Source organism: Puntigrus tetrazona, chromosome 3, assembly GCF_018831695.1.
Source record: "Puntigrus tetrazona isolate hp1 chromosome 3, ASM1883169v1, whole genome shotgun sequence".
NCBI classification, from domain to species: Eukaryota; Metazoa; Chordata; class Actinopteri; order Cypriniformes; family Cyprinidae; genus Puntigrus; species Puntigrus tetrazona.
Window position 1 is genome coordinate 27,951,259 of NC_056701.1, and position 18,599 is coordinate 27,969,857.

The 18,599-nt window shown below is 37.4% G+C and overlaps 2 protein-coding genes across 2 annotated transcripts in view; both read left to right on the forward strand.

Annotated features, from left to right (window-relative positions):
• LOC122334574 (NACHT, LRR and PYD domains-containing protein 3-like) overlaps positions 1-18,599 on the forward strand; it is a 498,320-nt gene that overhangs the window by 377,001 nt on the left and 102,720 nt on the right. The window lies entirely within an intron of this gene.
• LOC122335462 (protein NLRC3-like) lies at positions 493-1,199 on the forward strand. Its single transcript, XM_043233349.1, has one exon. The coding sequence runs from the start codon at positions 641-643 to the stop codon at positions 1,166-1,168; it is 528 nt and encodes a 175-aa protein (XP_043089284.1). The 5' UTR covers positions 493-640; the 3' UTR covers positions 1,169-1,199.

An 18,599-nucleotide genomic window follows, 5' to 3' on the forward strand; every position in this document is an offset into this window, starting at 1 on the left:
AAAGGCATCGCTGGAATTGGAAAAACTGTCTCTGTGCAGAAATTCATTCTGGACTGGGCCGATGGAAATGCCAATCAGGATGTAGATTTCATGTTTGTTCTTACATTTCGAGAGCTGAACTTGATTAAAGATCGTCAGTACAGTCTTCTACAGACTTCTGCTGGACTTTCATCCTGAACTTCAAGATCTGGACCCAAAGATTTATGATGAATGTAGAGTTGTGTTCATCTTTGATGGTCTGGATGAAAGCAGAATCTCACTGATGTTTTCAGACAGTCAGAAAGTTTCTGATGTGACTGAGATTTCATCAGTGGGTCTGTTGATGTCAAACCTGATGAAAGGAGATCTGCTTCCATCTGCTCTCATCTGGATCACCACCAGACCAGCAGCAGCCAATCAGATCCCCTCTGACTACATAAACCGTGGTGACAGAAATTCAGGGATTCAGTGACCCTCAGAAGGAGGAATATTTCAGGAAGAGAATCAGTGATGAGCATCAAGCCAGGAGAATCATCTCAAATATCAGAAGAGCAAGAAGCCTCCACATCATGTGTCACATCCCCGCCTTCTGCTGGATCTCAGCCACTGTGCTTCAAAACATCCTGAAACAAGGTGCAGAAATCCTCAAACTCTAACTGAAATGTACATCTACTTCCTGATCATTCAAACAAACACAAGGAACCAGAAGTATGAAAAGAGACATCCAGAGAAATTCCTGAAGTCCAACAGAGAAGTGATTGTGAAACTTGCTGAACTGGCTTACAATCAGATGATGAAAGGCAATGTGATGTTTTATGAGGAGGATCTGAGAGAGAGCGGCATAGACGTCACTGATGCTTCAGTGTATTCTGGGATATGCACTGAGATCTTTAGAGAGGAGTCTGTGATTCATCAAAGGAAGGTTTACAGCTTTGTGCATCTCAGCTTTCAAGAGTTTTTTGCAGCACTGTATGTGTTTTACTGTTATTTAGACAAAAACAGCGATGTTCTGAAAATGTTCCTGACAGGAAAGTCCAAATCCCAGTGTGAGAATGTTGCTCTGGATGTGCTTCTGAAGGGAGCAATGAGTAAAGCTTTAAAGAGTAAAAATGGACACCTGGATCTTTTCCTTCGATTTCTTCATGGCATCTCACTGAGTCCAATCAGAGACTCTTACAGGATGTACTGATACACACAGAGAACAACCCAGAGAGCATTAAGAAAATAATCCACAACCTCAAACGAGGTCAAAAAACAATGTTAGTCCTGAAAGATGGATAAATCTGACACACTGTTTGATTGAGATCAAGGATAACTCAGTTGTTGAAGAAATGCAGGCATTTTTAAACTCTAACAAAACAAAACAAAAAGTCTTTCTCTTGCACAATGCTCAACTTTGGCAAACATAATCCTGATGTCAGAGGAGGTGCTGGATGAGCTTGATGTTAAAAAAATCACCATTAAATCAAAAGATGGGAGTCAGAGACTGTTACCCGCTCTCAGGAACTGCAGAAAAGCTCTGTAAGTCTGAAAACAGAACACAATTATATTAATTATATGTTGGAAGTGTTATGCTTTATTAACGCTTGTTTTCAGAGTCCACTAAATCCACCCCTGTTGCTGAGTTTAGCTCTAACCCTGACCAAATACCCTTAGTTATTTTCAGTGTTTAAAAATTACACATATGAAGTACATTTATGTACTTTAATCATCAGTTTTTGTTTCTTTGTTTCTTTAGAACAGAACAGAGAGCTAATGTTATTATATGGCATTATATTATATGGTAAAGCTTGTTAACTAAGGCAGTGCTTCTCAAACCTGTCCTCAGTACCCAAGCACTGCACATTTTGGATGTCTCCCTCATCCAACACATCTGATTGAACTCTCATCAACTCATTTGTGGAGACTCCAAGACATGAATTGAATTGTGCTTCAACTGATCAGGAAGGTATCCAAAATGTACAATAACAGGGTCACCAGGACAGTTTTTTTTTTTTTTTTTTTTTTTAAATGGTATTTTTATTAGAATTTTTAATTTTACAACAAAACAGAAAAGACTCCCCTCCAAAAAAAAAAAAAAAAAAACAAAAACAATTACGCATCGGGACAGATGTAGTAGTATTATACACATTCCAACACAAAACACTTCACAAGAGCTAATAGCATGCTGCAATTCAATATCACTGGTCATTTTCACTATTAAATTGAGCAAGATGATCCAAAAATGGCTGCCATATGTTATAAAATTTATCTATGTTGCCTGCAATTCCAAACCGAACTCTCTCATGTGCAGTATTCCTGTAAGAGAGCTTAACCAAGTCTTGAACTGAGGGATATCTTGGACTTCCAAAGTCGTAGAATTATACTCTTGGCAATAATCATTCCATAAATAACAGTGTTTTGTACATTGAGTCATTATGGTCCATTAAAGAAAGAGAATGTCCGAATAGTGCAATCTCTGGGTCAGGCTCCAACACAAAACTATACATTTCAGAAAACCATATAAAAATGTCACACCAGAAATTATAGAGCTTAGGACAAGTCCAGAAAAGATGGGTAAGAGAGCCTTCTGCAGACTTACACCGATCACATGTAGAAGAAATAGTGGGGAAAATTCTGTGTAGTTTAGACTTTGAATAATGTAATCTGTGCATCACTTTAAATTGAATTAACTGATGCCTAGAGTTAATAGAGCAAGAGCGAATCCTGCTCTCCTCCAAGATTTCAGGTCCTATTTCTTTACCCAATTCCTCCTCCCAAGCATTTTTAAGGGAGAGTGTGGAGCAACTACTTTCATTAGAAAATGCATTTACAAAGTCAGAAACCAAATGTTTGGAATCAGGCGAGACCAACATCAGCCGATAAATTCTTCTTTCCTCTGGGAGAGTTTCAAAATTAGGCACTGCATGGCGTACATAGTTCCTAATCTGCAAGTACCGAAAGAAGTGTGTTTAGGGAGAGAAAATTTGTCTGCTAATTGGGAAAAAGATGCTAAATGTTTATTTATATTGTGGCGAGGCAGAGGAAGCACAAGAGAAACAGGTGAATTGAAACCCCGGAGGGTGTATTTATTAGACAATACACGGTAGGTGAGCGGTGAGTTCGTTGAGTCCGGTGAGTGCAGCGGTGAGTCCGGTGAGTGCAGCGGTGAGTCCGGTGAGTGCAGCGGTGAGTCCGGTGAGTGCAGCGGTGAGTCCGGTGAGTGCAGCGGTGAGTCCGGTGAGTGCAGCGGTGAGTCCGGTGAGTGCAGCGGTGAGTCCGGTGAGTGCAGCGGTGAGTCCGGTGAGTGCAGCGGGTGAGTCCGGTGAGTGCAGCGGTGAGTCCGGTGAGTGCAGCGGTGAGTCCGGTGAGTGCAGCGGTGAGTCCGGGTGGAGTGCAGCGGTGAGTCCGGTGAGTGCAGCGGTGAGTCCGGTGAGTGCAGCGGTGAGTCCGGTGAGTGCAGCGGTGAGTCCGGTGAGTGCAGCGTGAGTCCGGTGAGTGCAGCGGTGAGTCGTCTCGGTGCTTCCTGCCTCAGAAACGTGAGGGAGTCCACAGTGAGGCAATAGGGGAATTAGCTCAGGCAGGCCCGTCCACATCGTAGCTTCTGGGAGACAAAGAAAGAGACAACAGGTTAGCGTGCAGTCCGAGTCTCGTGGCTCACTGAAGCCGCCGCCTGGCCGGGCTTATCTGGTCCGCGGCTGACGAGCTCAGGTGCGGTGAATCCGTGGATGAGTGGCTGGTGCAGGTGTTCCAGGTTTGTTCCCAGGGCAACGCTGATGTGTCCTCGGACGCTCAAATCACAATATACAGGTCCTCCAAAGTAACAATGCTATTCTGCCTCCATATGCTGAATGTTGAATCCAATAAGGAGGAGGAAATGCATGGTTGCGGCGCACCGGGAAAAGACTGCAGTATCAGGCAATTTACAATTCTTCTTTATTTGGTGCCATATTTTAGGCAGTTCGAGACAATAAGATTATCCACCTTTACAGGTGGAAACAGTCCAGAGGCTGAGTAAAGAAGTGCTGGGAGGGAACCGCTCCCGACACTACTTTTCAATTGCAATCCGGGGATCAACTGAGATTTCCATACTATAATCCTCCTGCCAGTAAACAAGAGCCCTTGCATTTGCTGCCCAGTAATAGTGTAAAAAGCAAGGCAGCCCCAGCCCACCCATCTCTCTAGGCTTCTGTAAATGTTTTTTGATATTCTGTGAGCTTTGAAACTCCAAATAAAGGGTAGAATTACTGAATCTAATGATTTGAAAAAGGCTTTTGTCAGAAAAATAGGTAAATTTTGAAAGAGATACAAGAATCTAGGCAGAGACAACATTTTAACAGCATTTATACGACCTACCATAGAGAGGAAGAGTCCTCCATTTACTAATGTCCAATTTTAAGTTTTCCAATTTCTGTAAGAAATTCAATTTAAAACTTAATTTGGGATTTTTGGGCAGAGTAACACCAAGATATTTAAGTTTATCTGTAATTTTGAAAGGGAGATTTTCTAAAAATTCTGTATCAAGATTAGCATTTAAAGACATAAATTCACTCTTTTGCCAATTAATTGTGTATCCTGAGACTGTACCAAAAGATTTTATAAGGTCCAATAATATTGGGACTGACTGTTCAGGATCAGACAAAAGAGAGGCAATATCATCAGCATACAATGAGATGTAGTGGTCCACATTCCCAGTCTTACAGGTTTGATAGACGGATGATTTCTAATACTAATCACAAGGGGTTCAATTGCTACTGCAAAAGTAAAGGGCTGAGGGGACACCCCTGTCGTAGGCCACGATGTAGTAAAAATGGCTTCGATTTTTCCTGATTTGTGAGAACAGAAGAGGATGGATGGGCAAATAATGTTTTAATCCATGACACAAAAACGACTCCCAAACCCAAATCCTCTAAAACGTTTAGCATGTAGGGCCATTCTAATTGATCAAAGGCCTTTTCTGCGTCTAAACACAGAGCAGCCACTTTAGAACTTTTTGGATATTTGTTATACATTATGTGCATTAATCTTCTAATGTTAAAAAATGAAAATCTATTGGGGACAAAACCTGTTTGATCTGCATGTATAATGGATGAAATATGTTTATTTACTCTATTAGCTAATATTTTGATAAAGATTTTGATATCAGAATTAAGTAACGCAATAGGTCGATAAGATGAAGGCTCAGTTCCATCCCTACCCTCTTCAATATTAATGAGATATTAGCATCATATAATGTTACAGGACATTTTTGAGTCTCTAGGGAATGCGTGAACATCCTCAATAGAAGGGGGCCAGCTTCTCAGAATATTTTTTATATAATTCAATAAAAACCATCAGGTCCCGCTGCTTTGCCATTGGGAAAGGACTTTATAGCATCAACAATCTCTTGGGACGTAACATCAGAATTCAGGGCCTCAGAAGCAGCGTCACTCAGCTTAGGAAGATTCACAGAGCTCAGCCAATCAGAAACATTTCTCCCTGCCTTTGATGAATACAATTCTTCATAATATTGTCTAAAACAATCATTTATGCCTTTTGGATCAACAATTACATCACCTGATTTTGATTTAATTTTGTGTATAGATTTATTGGCTTGTAAACCTCTCAGTTGTTCGAGACAGCAATTTATGAGGCTTTTCTCCCAGCTCCCATACCTGCTCAGATAAAATAGTATTATATTCAAATTTCAATTTTAGAATGGCTTGTAGTGTAGAAGGATTAGAAGAGTTTCTATAAGAGGCTCTAAATTAGATAGTTCTTCTTCTATTTCTAGGAGACGCCTACGTTTGTCTCACCTGGCTGAGGACTCAAAAGAAATAATATGGCCCCTAATCACCACCTTAAGAGTTTCCCAAAGGATAGAATCAGTGACTTCAGCATTATCATTAATCTCAAAAAATTCTGATATCTTGTTAAATATAAATTGGGCAAATGTCGTATCAGAGAGTAAAGCAGGAAGAACGCCAACAATATGGTTTAGTCTTATGGCCAAAATCAAAAATAACTGAAGTTGGTGCGTGATCGGAGATTAAAATGTTATGATAATCTGAGGCGACCACATTTGATATAAGTTTAGAGTCTAATAAAAAATAATCGATTCTGGAAAAAGACTTGTGTCTTTGTGAAAAAAAAAGAGTAGTCTCTACCTGAGGGATGTAGCAGCCTCCATATATCGACCAGGTTCATGAAGGACATTAGGTCATTCAAAATCATGGAGGCAGAAGGCAACTGGCTTACCTGGGTTGACCTGTCCAAAATGTTGTCAAGCACACAATTAAAATCCCCACCTATAATTACATGTGAATCAGTAAAATCAGACAATAGGTTAAATATTTTGGTGAAGAAAGTTGGATCGTCAAAATTGGGCCCATAGACATTTAGAAGTGTGACATGAAATGAATAAATATAACCCGTTACCAAAATATATCGACCATTTGGGTCACTCCAGGTAGAAATATGTCTGAATGGAACTGTCTTGCGTAATTAAAAATTGCAACTCCTCTAGCCTTACTGGAAAACACGGACTGAAAAATATGGCCTGCCCAGCTGCATTTTCCACCTCCGTCATTCTATCTCCGAGAGACACTAAAGTTGCTTGTGTGGATGCCAAAGATGCCTCCAAAAGATCAAACCGGTCTGTCATCGCTTTGCTCATATTCTGTATTGCCAACAGAATACTGGTAGACTCGCGTCTACTCCGCAACTCATCCCCGAGATTACTGCGGCCTGTTCTGCTGACTCCGAGGGTGACGGAGCAGGCGCCTCGTTCAGAGCTTTAGTCATCTTTTTCCCCTTGTCTGTTTTGCTTAGTCATTTTGTAAACTTGCCTAAGAAGTGTCCAAAATAATAGCGCTGAAGAAACCTGAAAATTATAGAAATAACCGACTAATTTAAAGAAATGGAGGAGAGCTCAAACAAACTACGACTACTCCATGTGGTGCTCACTAGCGCCCCCACCAGGACAGGTTTGAGAAGCACTGAAGTGTCTCAGTCTGATGGGGACATCAGCACACATTCTTTTTAAACTATCCTTTCTGTTTTCAGATTAGCAGGCTGTAATCTCACTGGTCAGCACTGTGAAATTGTGGCTTCCGCTCTACAATCACCAAACTCACCCCTGAGAGAGCTGGACCTGAGTAACAATCATCTGCAGGATTCAGGTGGGAAGCTGCTCGCTGGTGGACTAAAGAATCCAAACTGTCAACTCAACATACTGAGGTTTGTGATTTTAATAACTATACAGTTAAAGTGGAAAACATTTTGAGACACTGTTTTGTATTTTTAACGGAAATCACAGCAGTGTACATCTGTGACTATACACGATACACAACTATTAGCCAACCACAGCAGCGGCTGTTTACTTCTGAGTCTACAACTTGCCATGCATTATCTCTAAATTATTATGTTTTATTATGTAAAAAAATTTATAAAATTATAAGTGGACCACAGAGAACAGTACAAAATTCAAAAAGGCATTGGGTGACCTTTTTAAAACTGAAATGAAATAAAAAAACTTTCAGAGGTTAATTTTCATTTTGTGTTTTATGTAAATATTAAAAGGTTAGTTCACATATATTGAACCGAGGCAATACAGTGATCTGTCACGACACATTAAAGAGCCACAAAACGCTTTTTATAGTTTGAATTTATTTAAAAATAACACAGTTTAAAAGCTAAGAGTCATGAGACCTTGTTTAATATCAAAAGTGTTGACAATTATCTCTTTGCTCTGCGGTGTATTTTACGCTTTGTGAGAACACGTGTGTAGTGTGAGAGCAGCATTGTTTATCTGTCATGGCAACAGTAACTAAGGAGGGTGGGTCTTTGTGAAAGGTCAATTAAGGAGAAATTTAACGTTAACTCAAATATACAGCTAAAATTAGATGACACAAGGTGTCAGAGTATCAGATGCCAAAAATCTGCAAACAATTCATCAGACCATATATTGGAGCAGGTTGGACTAAACTCATCCAGGTGTACATCATATTAATAGGTTGATGAAAAGTTGGCGGTGCATTATGCATTTCGGATGCCATTACTGAATACTGTAGGAAGTTGTCGGGTGTTACAAAAGCTGAGATAGGCACTTGCCAATATCCTTTCAATAGATCTAACTTACTGACGTGCCGAGCTAAATCAAGATTGTCCACACAGTCCTCACTTTATGTCTACTGGAAACAGTCTGGCACTGTTACAGCATTTACCTTCATGATAGTCAGTGCAAAATTGGGCAGTGTCCTCCTTTTTTGAACAAGGAGACATGACATGTACTACAGCTAGGATTGGCAAATCCATGCTTTAGCAAAAACTCAACCTCAGTATTCGTGACAGTCCATTTCATGCTGTTCACACAATACGAGCATAGCTTGGTCTGAGCAGTGTTACCTACATTAGTGTCTGGCTGCAGAACTGTGGTACAAGAAGGCACATCATTAAACATACTAGGAACATCAGTAATCATGAATTACACCTGATCATCTTCCGCTAAAGCACGCTGTACAGACTTATGATCAAACTGACATTTAATGTTTTTCTGTGCAGAGGCCAATGAATTTCTCACATTAGAGCAAGTTTTATGCAGATGCTTGCGTAATTTACTGGCATAATTTAACATGTTGATTTTGCAAATAGAATCAAGTGCTAGCGTATTTGCTTTAAGCATTTTAGTGGGCCTCTGACAGTGTGAGCAAACACTAAATCAGCGTGATTAAAACTAAGACTTTCCTGTATGGCTTCCCTTACTGTGAACAACACCATTGCCTTTAACATCTGATGAAAAATGTTAAAGAACACCTTGGCTTTTGATAGGATATGCGCTACCGATCCGGGTGAGAAATATTCCAAGTTGCCAAAACTTGTGAAAAGAGTTTTGAAAGGAAATGTGTGTCTTTTGTCTCATTTGCATGATTTTAAGAAAATCTAAAGTAGAGAAGAACTTCACAATGGTTTTGACGACAACTGGTGCCGTGACAACTAGAATCACCTCTGGAAACCGTGTAGCAACACATTACTGTCAGCAAAAACTGGTTACCACATTTTGTTTTGACTTGAACTTGAATTGGGTGGAGTTTTCATTATTTTTTCATTTTCAGCTGGCAAAGTATCTTTAACAAATATAAGCGCCATGAAGGATGTAAACAAATCATCAGTGTCTATTTGTTGAGCTTGAGCCTGAGTGACATCACAAGCAGGAAAAGTTTCAGGATATATTTCTGACAATTCATCAGTGTGATCTGATAAAACAGGTTTGTTAAACACTTCCAACATGTAAAAACCTTCCCACCAGCCAAATCATGACCTAGGATAAACTTAACCCCTTTGGCAGGTAAACAATCACAAACACCTTCAAAACTTATACACAAACCTGACTGCAAATGGTTTTGGTATAGAGGACTTTAACAATGCTCATCTCAACTATGAAGGACTGGGATGTGCCAGTATCACAGAGCATTTTAACCCTTAACTGTGCTGTAGGTTTACCCAAAATGGAAACCTATTAAAAAGGTTAGAAGCTACAATCAGGCTTATCTGTCTCAGATATCTATCTCAGTGTAGGACTTGTGAAAACTGTAGAAGTTAAAAGCCTTAATTGTAGAGCGCAGTTGTTTTCTTTTCAACACCAGACAGTCCGCAATGAAATAGCCAGTATTATGACAATAAGACAATTATGACAATATGACAATCTTTAGCCTTGGGCAGATTTTACCTTGTTCATGGTTAGACTGGTTATCAAGGGGTGCAGGAATAATCAAATTCTTGTGTCAGCAAAGACAGAAGCTTGAGACAAGGATGTTACTTTTTGTTCATTTAATACATGAAATGCTTTCCAGTATACAGTTCTTAAATACTTCCAAAAGAATTCATTCTTGCATTGTCTTCAAATAGTTACTTCACTAAACCATAGGCTGGAAAAAACAAACTCTGGGCCGGTATCTGAGACAAAGGAACCATCCTCCGTTACTTCCACCAATTTCTGCAACACACTGTTTTTTCTCTCTTTCTTATGCTGCTACTTTGAAACAGGAATTTGGTAATTATCCACAATACTAATTGAATCATATTTTCGACATTTATCAAGCAGCTCCAAAGTAAGTGCACTAATGAAGTAAAGTCTGCCATACAACCACTAAGACCATCAACCACCTCTTAACAATGTATATTCACTCCGCCATCAACACCAGCAATAATAAATTTCCCTGGACATAAATTATTGCTGGTTGTAACTCCCTAGCTAGCCAGCAGACGGAGACATCACCAGAATACTAGCAGTACCTCACTCCCTCTGTCTTCTTCTACTATCATTTCCCTGTCCAGGGCCTTAAAACCACAAGCCCTCCTTTAGATCGTCGTGAAGTATTGCCAGTCTACCTGTCTTACTAAGCGTTCTTGTTTATCTGATTGTGTGCCACGTGTTTGGACCTTGCCTGCCTTTTTGACTTACGCTTCACGGATCTGTCCTTTGGACTCTTTGCCTGGACTGAACTGCCTTTCTGGTTACGATTCACTGCCTGCCTTCTCACTATCGCTTTATTGGATTATCCCTGTGTTAGTTGTAAGATCGGACTGTTTCACTCTTACTGACTCATTGCCTGGCTTACCTTTTATGCTTTCTTTTTCAACCTCTGTTAATAAACTTCTGTAAATGGATTTGACGTCGGCTTCCTCCTCCTCCTCCTTACATTTGTGTTGATGGCAGAGATTGTAACTGTCACGAACAGCACCTCTGTGGCTCTCTCCAACCACCACCGGAGGGAGCTCTCACCGAGTACTGATCGCTTTGGACTCAGTTTCCCACAACCCCATGCCTTGGGCTGATTAGTGCTGCCAGGTGTTTCTCATTCACCACGCCCTTTATAATGAACTTCCCCACGGACATTCAATGCGAAGTCTTGTTTGTCTACACAGCAATTCCGGCGTTTATTCTTGTTTTGATTATCTGTTGCCGACCTTGACTGTATCCGTTTCTGTGATTGTTCTCTGCCTGCCTACTGACCTATTGCCTGTTATCGTTTTGTCTTCTGGATCTCCTTCTTGCCCTGTTTGCTCCTGTTTTGACCTTGGCCGCTTTGACTACGATTAAACCCTGTCGCACATGGATCCAACCGCTTTGACCCTTCATTACAGTAACTAACAAAAGTTCTATTCCAGATAAATCTCATTGTTGTAAATGTTCTATTCATCAAAAAAATTTAAAACTCAGTACTCAGCTTTTTTCAAAATTATACTAATAATAAATACTTGCACAGAAATCACATGAATAAATTACATATATTGGGAAAAAAATGGCTTACTCTTAAAAATCTTACTTTTGACTATATAGTGTAGTTTCAGAATGTATTATAAAATATACAGCTTGAGTCTGCTTCTGTATTAGACATTTAATTTAATATTATGCAGCATAAATGTGGGATCAAAGATGTTATTTTTGATGTCATTTATATTAAAAAGTTATAAACAGTATCTACTATTACAAGAAATTACAGCTATTTTTTCAGTGTAAAAAGAGTCTGTTCTTATTTCACTTGGTATTAACAGCTTCTTGATAATTAAATTCTAAATAGAACCCATTTGTATTTAAAACCACAGCCTCCTCCGGTCCCTGGTTACGTTGCTCATCATCATCTTCATCAACTACTTCACCCTCATTCTCTTTTGTGGCTCCAGTGCCTCATGCCTTAATAAAGATGTTTTACCTGCATATTTGCCACAAAAAAATAGTTTAGCACTTGATGATGCTGTTGATTTCCATCAATAATAATGAATAATTTGAATGTTAGAAATAATACATTTGATTAAAATGACTATAAATGTAATTCATGTAAGGGGTCTCTGAATTCTTAATCTTCCCCAGCAACTCTATCATATGCATGCGATTAACTTAGATGCACAAGATTTAAAAAAGTGTGTTTGACTTGAAGCGGCGCTTCAGCGAAGCGATCTGTGTGTGACATCATAGCACCACGAGAGTGAGCGTATGGATCCGTCAGCTGTCGTGGTATTTTGATGTCAGACACCTATTAGGTCGGGCAGCACCGCTTTAAGTCAAACACACCTAAAGAGGAAGCTGAGGTTCTAGTGCATGTGAAGCTGCCCCGCTACATCAAGACCAGCTCTTCATCTACTTATAAAATGAAATTGATGTAAACACAGTCAGTTATGTTTTCAGAACAGCACAAGACGTCTGATATGTGGAAATAGATCTGTGCATTATCTGTAAACTTTCAGATACTTAAAAGCACGCACAGATACTGAAAGCTGAACGTTCCCCATATTACTATATATTTGCTTATTTTCTTAAAATATTTATTTTTAATTCTTAACAATAATTCAATATATAATAATATATCTTTAACTAATTAACTATTATTTTAGAGAGCAACCTGCTTATATAATGTAATGAACATGCACAAAAGAAATAAAAATTCCATATAATCAAGATGCATCATAATGAATTTAGTTTATCAGTGACATGATAATTGTAATCGTATTGAATTGTGAAATCATTTCTCTAATACACTCACACACACCGCATATTCATACTGCTGTTTCCAAAAGCCAGAAGTAAGATCTAAAATGAAGCACACTAACATTATAACTGTTGTTCTAGATTATCTGGCTGTATGGTGAAAGAGGAAGGTTGTGCCGCTCTGACATCAGCTCTGAGTTCAAACCTTTCACACCTGAGAGAGCTGGACCTGAGTAACAATGATCTTCAGGATTCAGGAGTAAAGATACTTTGTGCTGGACTGAGGACTCCAAATCAAATCATCATACTCATTAAGTCATTCATATTGATTTATTTTGTAATAATACACATGAAAAAGCGGTAGTGAAATCCCATACTTTCAATTGTTTGTTTATTAGGGACCTGTGGTGTATTATAGAAAGTTTCTTATCTTAGATCTTAAGTTAAGGATTTTCAAAAATCCATATTACAGAAATATATCTTACCTTACAAAACCATTTTTATCTCTGTTTAGTAAATCTTAAATTGCACCGACGACAGTCCAGTCTCAGGTCTGTTACCAAGCAACCAACACTGTACTGCTGATGAGATAGGATACTTAACTTTGAAAATGGGAAAAAATAAATAAATAAAAAAATGGAAAAACGATGAAGACTAAGGACAAAGTATTAAAATAACTATAGCCGCTATCCACAAGCATTAACAAGCTTCGAAGAGCCAGGATCCATTTTTAAAAACTCAGACTGTGTTCATCTGAAAGAAGAAAGCCATATTCATCTAGGATGGCTTCGGGTGATTAAAATATGGGGTAATTGAAATTTTTGGTAAATTATTGCTATTTTTCTCTATAACTACTGAAAGCTACACTGTGTTAAACTGGTAACAGTCCCCAAATAGTTGTTCCCCTTGGTTTATCCATCTGTGCTTCGATGTGATTTGCCCTGAATGCAGACTTCTGGAAATAACGCTACATTAATCTACTTAAAAAAATTATTTTTATAATGCCCAGAATAAGTCAAAATCAAAATATAACTATCGTAATGAACACAAGAGCTTCCGAGGACCTTTAGCTGGGACATGAAATGGTCTGAAAGCTGGGAGTAGAAAAACATGTGGTGAAGACTATATCAGGGACACCACACACACCAGAAAAACCCCAGAAATACACAATAAACATGAATTTAACAACATTAATAAACATAACTGCTAAAAAAGAAACATTCTTCTTTTTATTATTATTATTATTGTCATTATTATTGTTATTAAAGTTGTTTCAGAAAAAGAAACATAGAAGAAAAAACATAAAACATCTGATTTGAAATGCAATGCATGGATTTCTGGGAATGTCAGTTTGTTTTTTCCTGTAAATCTGACATTTATTTTACTCCCAAAACAGTATTTCACCATGAAATTGTCTGCAAACAATTCAAAAGCTCTTTGATCACAACAGACATATGATTGAAACTTTGGGTCATTAACTGAGGCAGGATAGATAGAAAGTTCATTAGTAGTTTCTTTGACACTGACAGAGATAACAGTAAAGACAGAGTACAGATGTCCTGGACTGAAATAGGATGAACAGACTGTTCAGAATCATGAGCATCGACTGGAGCTGAACTCATACTGGGCAGATAGTACTAAATCAGACTCACTGAGCTGAAGCTGATAAATCTGACTGTTCTGTTGTGACTAAATGGTTGAACAGTTAATAATCAGCCTCCATGGTTTGTTCAGCATAAAACAAGAGTTCATATACAGCCTCTATAGCTATGACAGGACCGGACGAGGATTCACAGACAGACTACTTTTATGATTCTTTTAGCATTTTTAAAACTAATTATACATAAACTATTTGTATATCTTGAAAATTGTTGCTTCAATTATTGTTTTGCAGATACCATAATCCCAAGCAGAAAATGACTTTCATGTAGGAAAGAGACTTGGTCCATGTATTACTTTTGTTTTACAGAATGCAAAAACTTTAAAGCTAAATATCTCAAATATCTACAATATATCAGTTGGCTCTGTTCTGTTTGCTCCGGGGGGTTAATACTGCTCTCCCTGCTCTCATCCATGCTATAGATGAACAGAACAGAACCATACCGACAATTCAAACTGTATGCTAATTGTCAATTATCTTTAAAGATAGTGGTCCTGACAGAAATAATACATTTAAGCAACAAGACATTAGTAGCTGATGATGTAAGAAATCACAGACTTGTACATAATCAAATGTACAACTTGTTCATAATAATAAGGAACTGCTTTTATGATGTCCACAAGTCACTAGATGATGTGGAAGATGTACAAGTTGTTTTGAGGATTTCATTTTTTATCTAAAATGCACCAAAGTGCCTGAAAAAACTGTATAACTTGACCTGTGTTCTATTTCTATGCCAACTCTAAAACCAGGGTTGGTTGTTAAGTAAAGTTTTTCTCTTGTGAGGAGTTAGTGTGGAGGCACTCATGAGTTAGTCTGGTGTTTCAAATGGTTGTGTTTGAACAAAGAAATCAAGATACTTCCTGTTATATTTCTGTGAGTAACATATAAAATTGTGTTTAGTGTTTGATTTGATGTGTACTTCTTCTGTTTGAGTTTTCAGGAGTTGGTAACAGAAAGTAAATATTTTGTAAGCTAAAAAGTAAAGTAAACTTTAAACGTCATCATTAAATATTTGAATGGATAATGGAGAGTAAATATACCATAAAATTAGATTAGTAATATGCATTGCTAAGAACCTGATTTGCACAACTTTAAAGGCATATTTTCTCTCAGCATTTATTTATTTATTTATTAATTTTTTCACCCACAGATTGAAGATTTTCAAATAGGCTAGTTAAATCTTTTGCCAAATATTATCCTATTCTAATAAACCATATATAAATAGAAAGCTTATTTATTCAGCTTTCAGAAGGATAAATAAAGTGATAAATGTGAAAATTGGTCGTTGTATTCAACAGTCATGTCTGTGATTGGCTATAATGGCTATAATGCTCAATGCAAGTACATTATAACCTGTAATCTTTATTAATATCTTTATTGTAATCATACTCACAATCATGTCACAATAACTCACAGCTATATTTATACAGCACATATCTAAAGTCTGAGACCCACCAAGCCGTCGGTCGGACATTGGCTCTCGTCAGCATGTTGAATAGGTGTCGGGAAATAAGAGCTCTTATTGGACACCTAGTTTCACAAATGAGTCAGTGCCAGAGAATTAAAGGAAAGTGATGAAAACAAGAAATCAATGAAAGCGGCACAAACAGAAGACTCTTGTAATTCTGTGTGATCTACCCAAGCATTCCAATATATCAGTATTATGACAATGTGAGCTGCTTAAAATAAAGAACACTGTTAACGTTACTGATATTCAAAAATGGTAAGCAAGCACTGCTTTGTTCGTTTTATATTTTTATCTCCTATTTCTTAGTTTCAGTTTCTTTGTTTCTTTGAATATTAACTATTGATAGCTACTGATATAGACATTGTGGCTAGTGGGTTGGTGTTAGCTCTGTGTGTCCCGGCCTTAAAATGAAGCCCACTAACATGAAGACTTTCTGTTGTAGATTACCTGGCTGTATGGTGACAGCAGAAGGTTGTGCTGCTCTGTCTTCAGCTCTGAGTTCAAACTCCTCACACCTGAGAGAGCTGGATCTGAGCTACAATCATCCAGGAGATTCAGGAGTGAAGCTGCTCTCTCAAACACTCAAACATCTGGACAAACTCAAGTAAGTGGATCAGAAACAATCGTTCTCTCAGATCTGTATGTGACACTGGTTTTATCAGGATGTTCATCATGATTTATTACGATGGACAAAAACAACAACATTAATATTAATAATAAAATGACAATTCTATGCTTCGATCTTAGAGGATTATTTAATTCCACTTGGTTCAGGAAAAATTACAATCATTTATCAGGCTACTGATTTGACTGAAGTCTTCATGACTTGAATAAATGTCATTTAAACATATTTGTCTGTTCATTTGTTCACATTTATATCTCTTTAGTAAAAGCAGATGAATTTTAGATTTTTTGGTGAAAGAGATATGATACAAACAAAATTCAATTATCTGCTGTGTTTGTATGAAATAGACTAGTAGCACAGTTTCTAGTGGAAAAGTGATCAACGCTATCAGATTTAAAAATATATGACTAAAGTTTGCTCTGCGCTCATGTAGTCACGGATCAAAAAGTAAAGCAAGTACATGTTTCCTTTAGATTAAACCAGAAGAAGTTTTCAAAGATGGAAGTGTTTTGTTAAAAGTCTGCAACTTGTTGGAGAACCAGTGGAACATTGTTTGTTAAAAACTGATAAACCGAAATTCCCTTGATTCCCAAAGTCCTTGTAGTACTAAAACAATCAGTAACTTTCATAGTACTGTGACCTAATCTAAAGCCTGACTGGAATTCATTTACATTTTATTTTACAAAAGATCCAAATACTTTTGCAAGAAATCTGCTCCTAGTCCCATCTGAACTAAATAACTATCTTTTAACAAAGGGAGAACCGTAGCTGATTTCCAGGCACAGGAAATAATATTTAAAGCTAAACTTTATATATTTAAACTTTAAATATTATTTGAAGTGAAACTAAATTAGTTAAAAGTTAAAATAAAAGCAAAGTAGAGCCAATGAGTCTGTCAGCCCAATCTTTTTTTGTGCAAATCTGATCATATTTAGATGCTCTAGATGCCAATTAACTTGTATGTGGTTTAGAATCCTGTTCAAATAGCATTTCTGGACTTGATAAATAATATGATAAATTAAGCAGAATAATGAATGGAAACTTAACTCTTTGATGCACATGCTGTAAAAATCCTTTTAATGCACAACATGAAATGACCCATATTCATTTTTATTAATTAAATTTTGTGTTTCATTGGCTTTTTTGTTTATTTGTTTGTTTTATCTTTTGAAATCAGTTTGTTTTAGCATTTTATATTCCTGATCTTTAATTTCCATGATCCATAAATGTTCAAGGTATCATATTTTTACAATTACCACAAATTATTATTTATTTTTTTCTATGTTTTGTGTTACTACATCAACTAAATAAAATCACACAGGTACAGCACCATCTCATATTCGCCTCACAAATGACAACTATAGGTTTGTGCTCCTTGTCAGAGGCAGTCCTGCAGGGTTTAGCTTCAAGCTTCATAAAAACTGTCCTCCAGGACCGAGGTGGCTTCCTCTAGTGTAGACGTCCAACACATTGCTCCACAGTCATGAGTTATGGGCTCAAAACATGCCTGGAACTCAGTCTTAGTCTGATGAACTAGACTAACCCTAAGATATTTCAGACTCTGAATCAGGACTAAGAAGTTTCTGATCTTCCTCATCATGCAGCATCAGTTGTTCATCTATAATGACTGGAATCAGCCAAACTATCACTTGAGAGAAAGAGAGCACAACAAGCACTTGATCCATGTGTAAGCTGTATATTGCAGCGGTCAGACAGAAACTTGTATAATTGATTTATGACAAAAAAATCTATAAAATGTAATATGAATAAAATTGGAGTTTTCTTCATGACAGCAACAAAATATACTTGTATATATTATTTAGACTTTTTATTGTGTTGACCTGGCTAACATTAGTCAAGCTAAAAATAGTATGTCAACAACATAATAGCAGCCTATTAGACATGTTTAGAATTGACAATAGAATTAAAGGTCAAGATAGCCTTAGTCTAACAATCAAATATTATGTCCAGTTATCTTCCACAGTATATCAAATATTTTCTGTTGTAATAAAATAAGACTTATTTACACAACAGTAGCCACACTGATGTGCAGAATAGTTTTCTGCAGTAAATATGTTTCTACTTGCAAAAAAATAGAAGAAAATAATAAAAGTTTTCTATATGGGTCGCTTTTTTGACCTCGTGTGTAAAAATTGATGTAGAAATACAAAAGCTGTTTTGTTTTTTCTTTATCAAGTGAAGAAAAGGAAAATAAATATAATGATTTAAACAAGATATTTAACTAGAAAGTACATTTCTGAAGAAGAAAATGTGAGTGGTGCTTGCCGTGGCAAAACTCAAGCTCAAGTTTGCTACTTACTATTGAGTTTTATAGAGTTCTCATCATGAATGAGCATGTAGCTAGTCACTGTTAGCATGTAGCACTGCTAGCATCACTAACATGTCTGAAGTCCGGTTT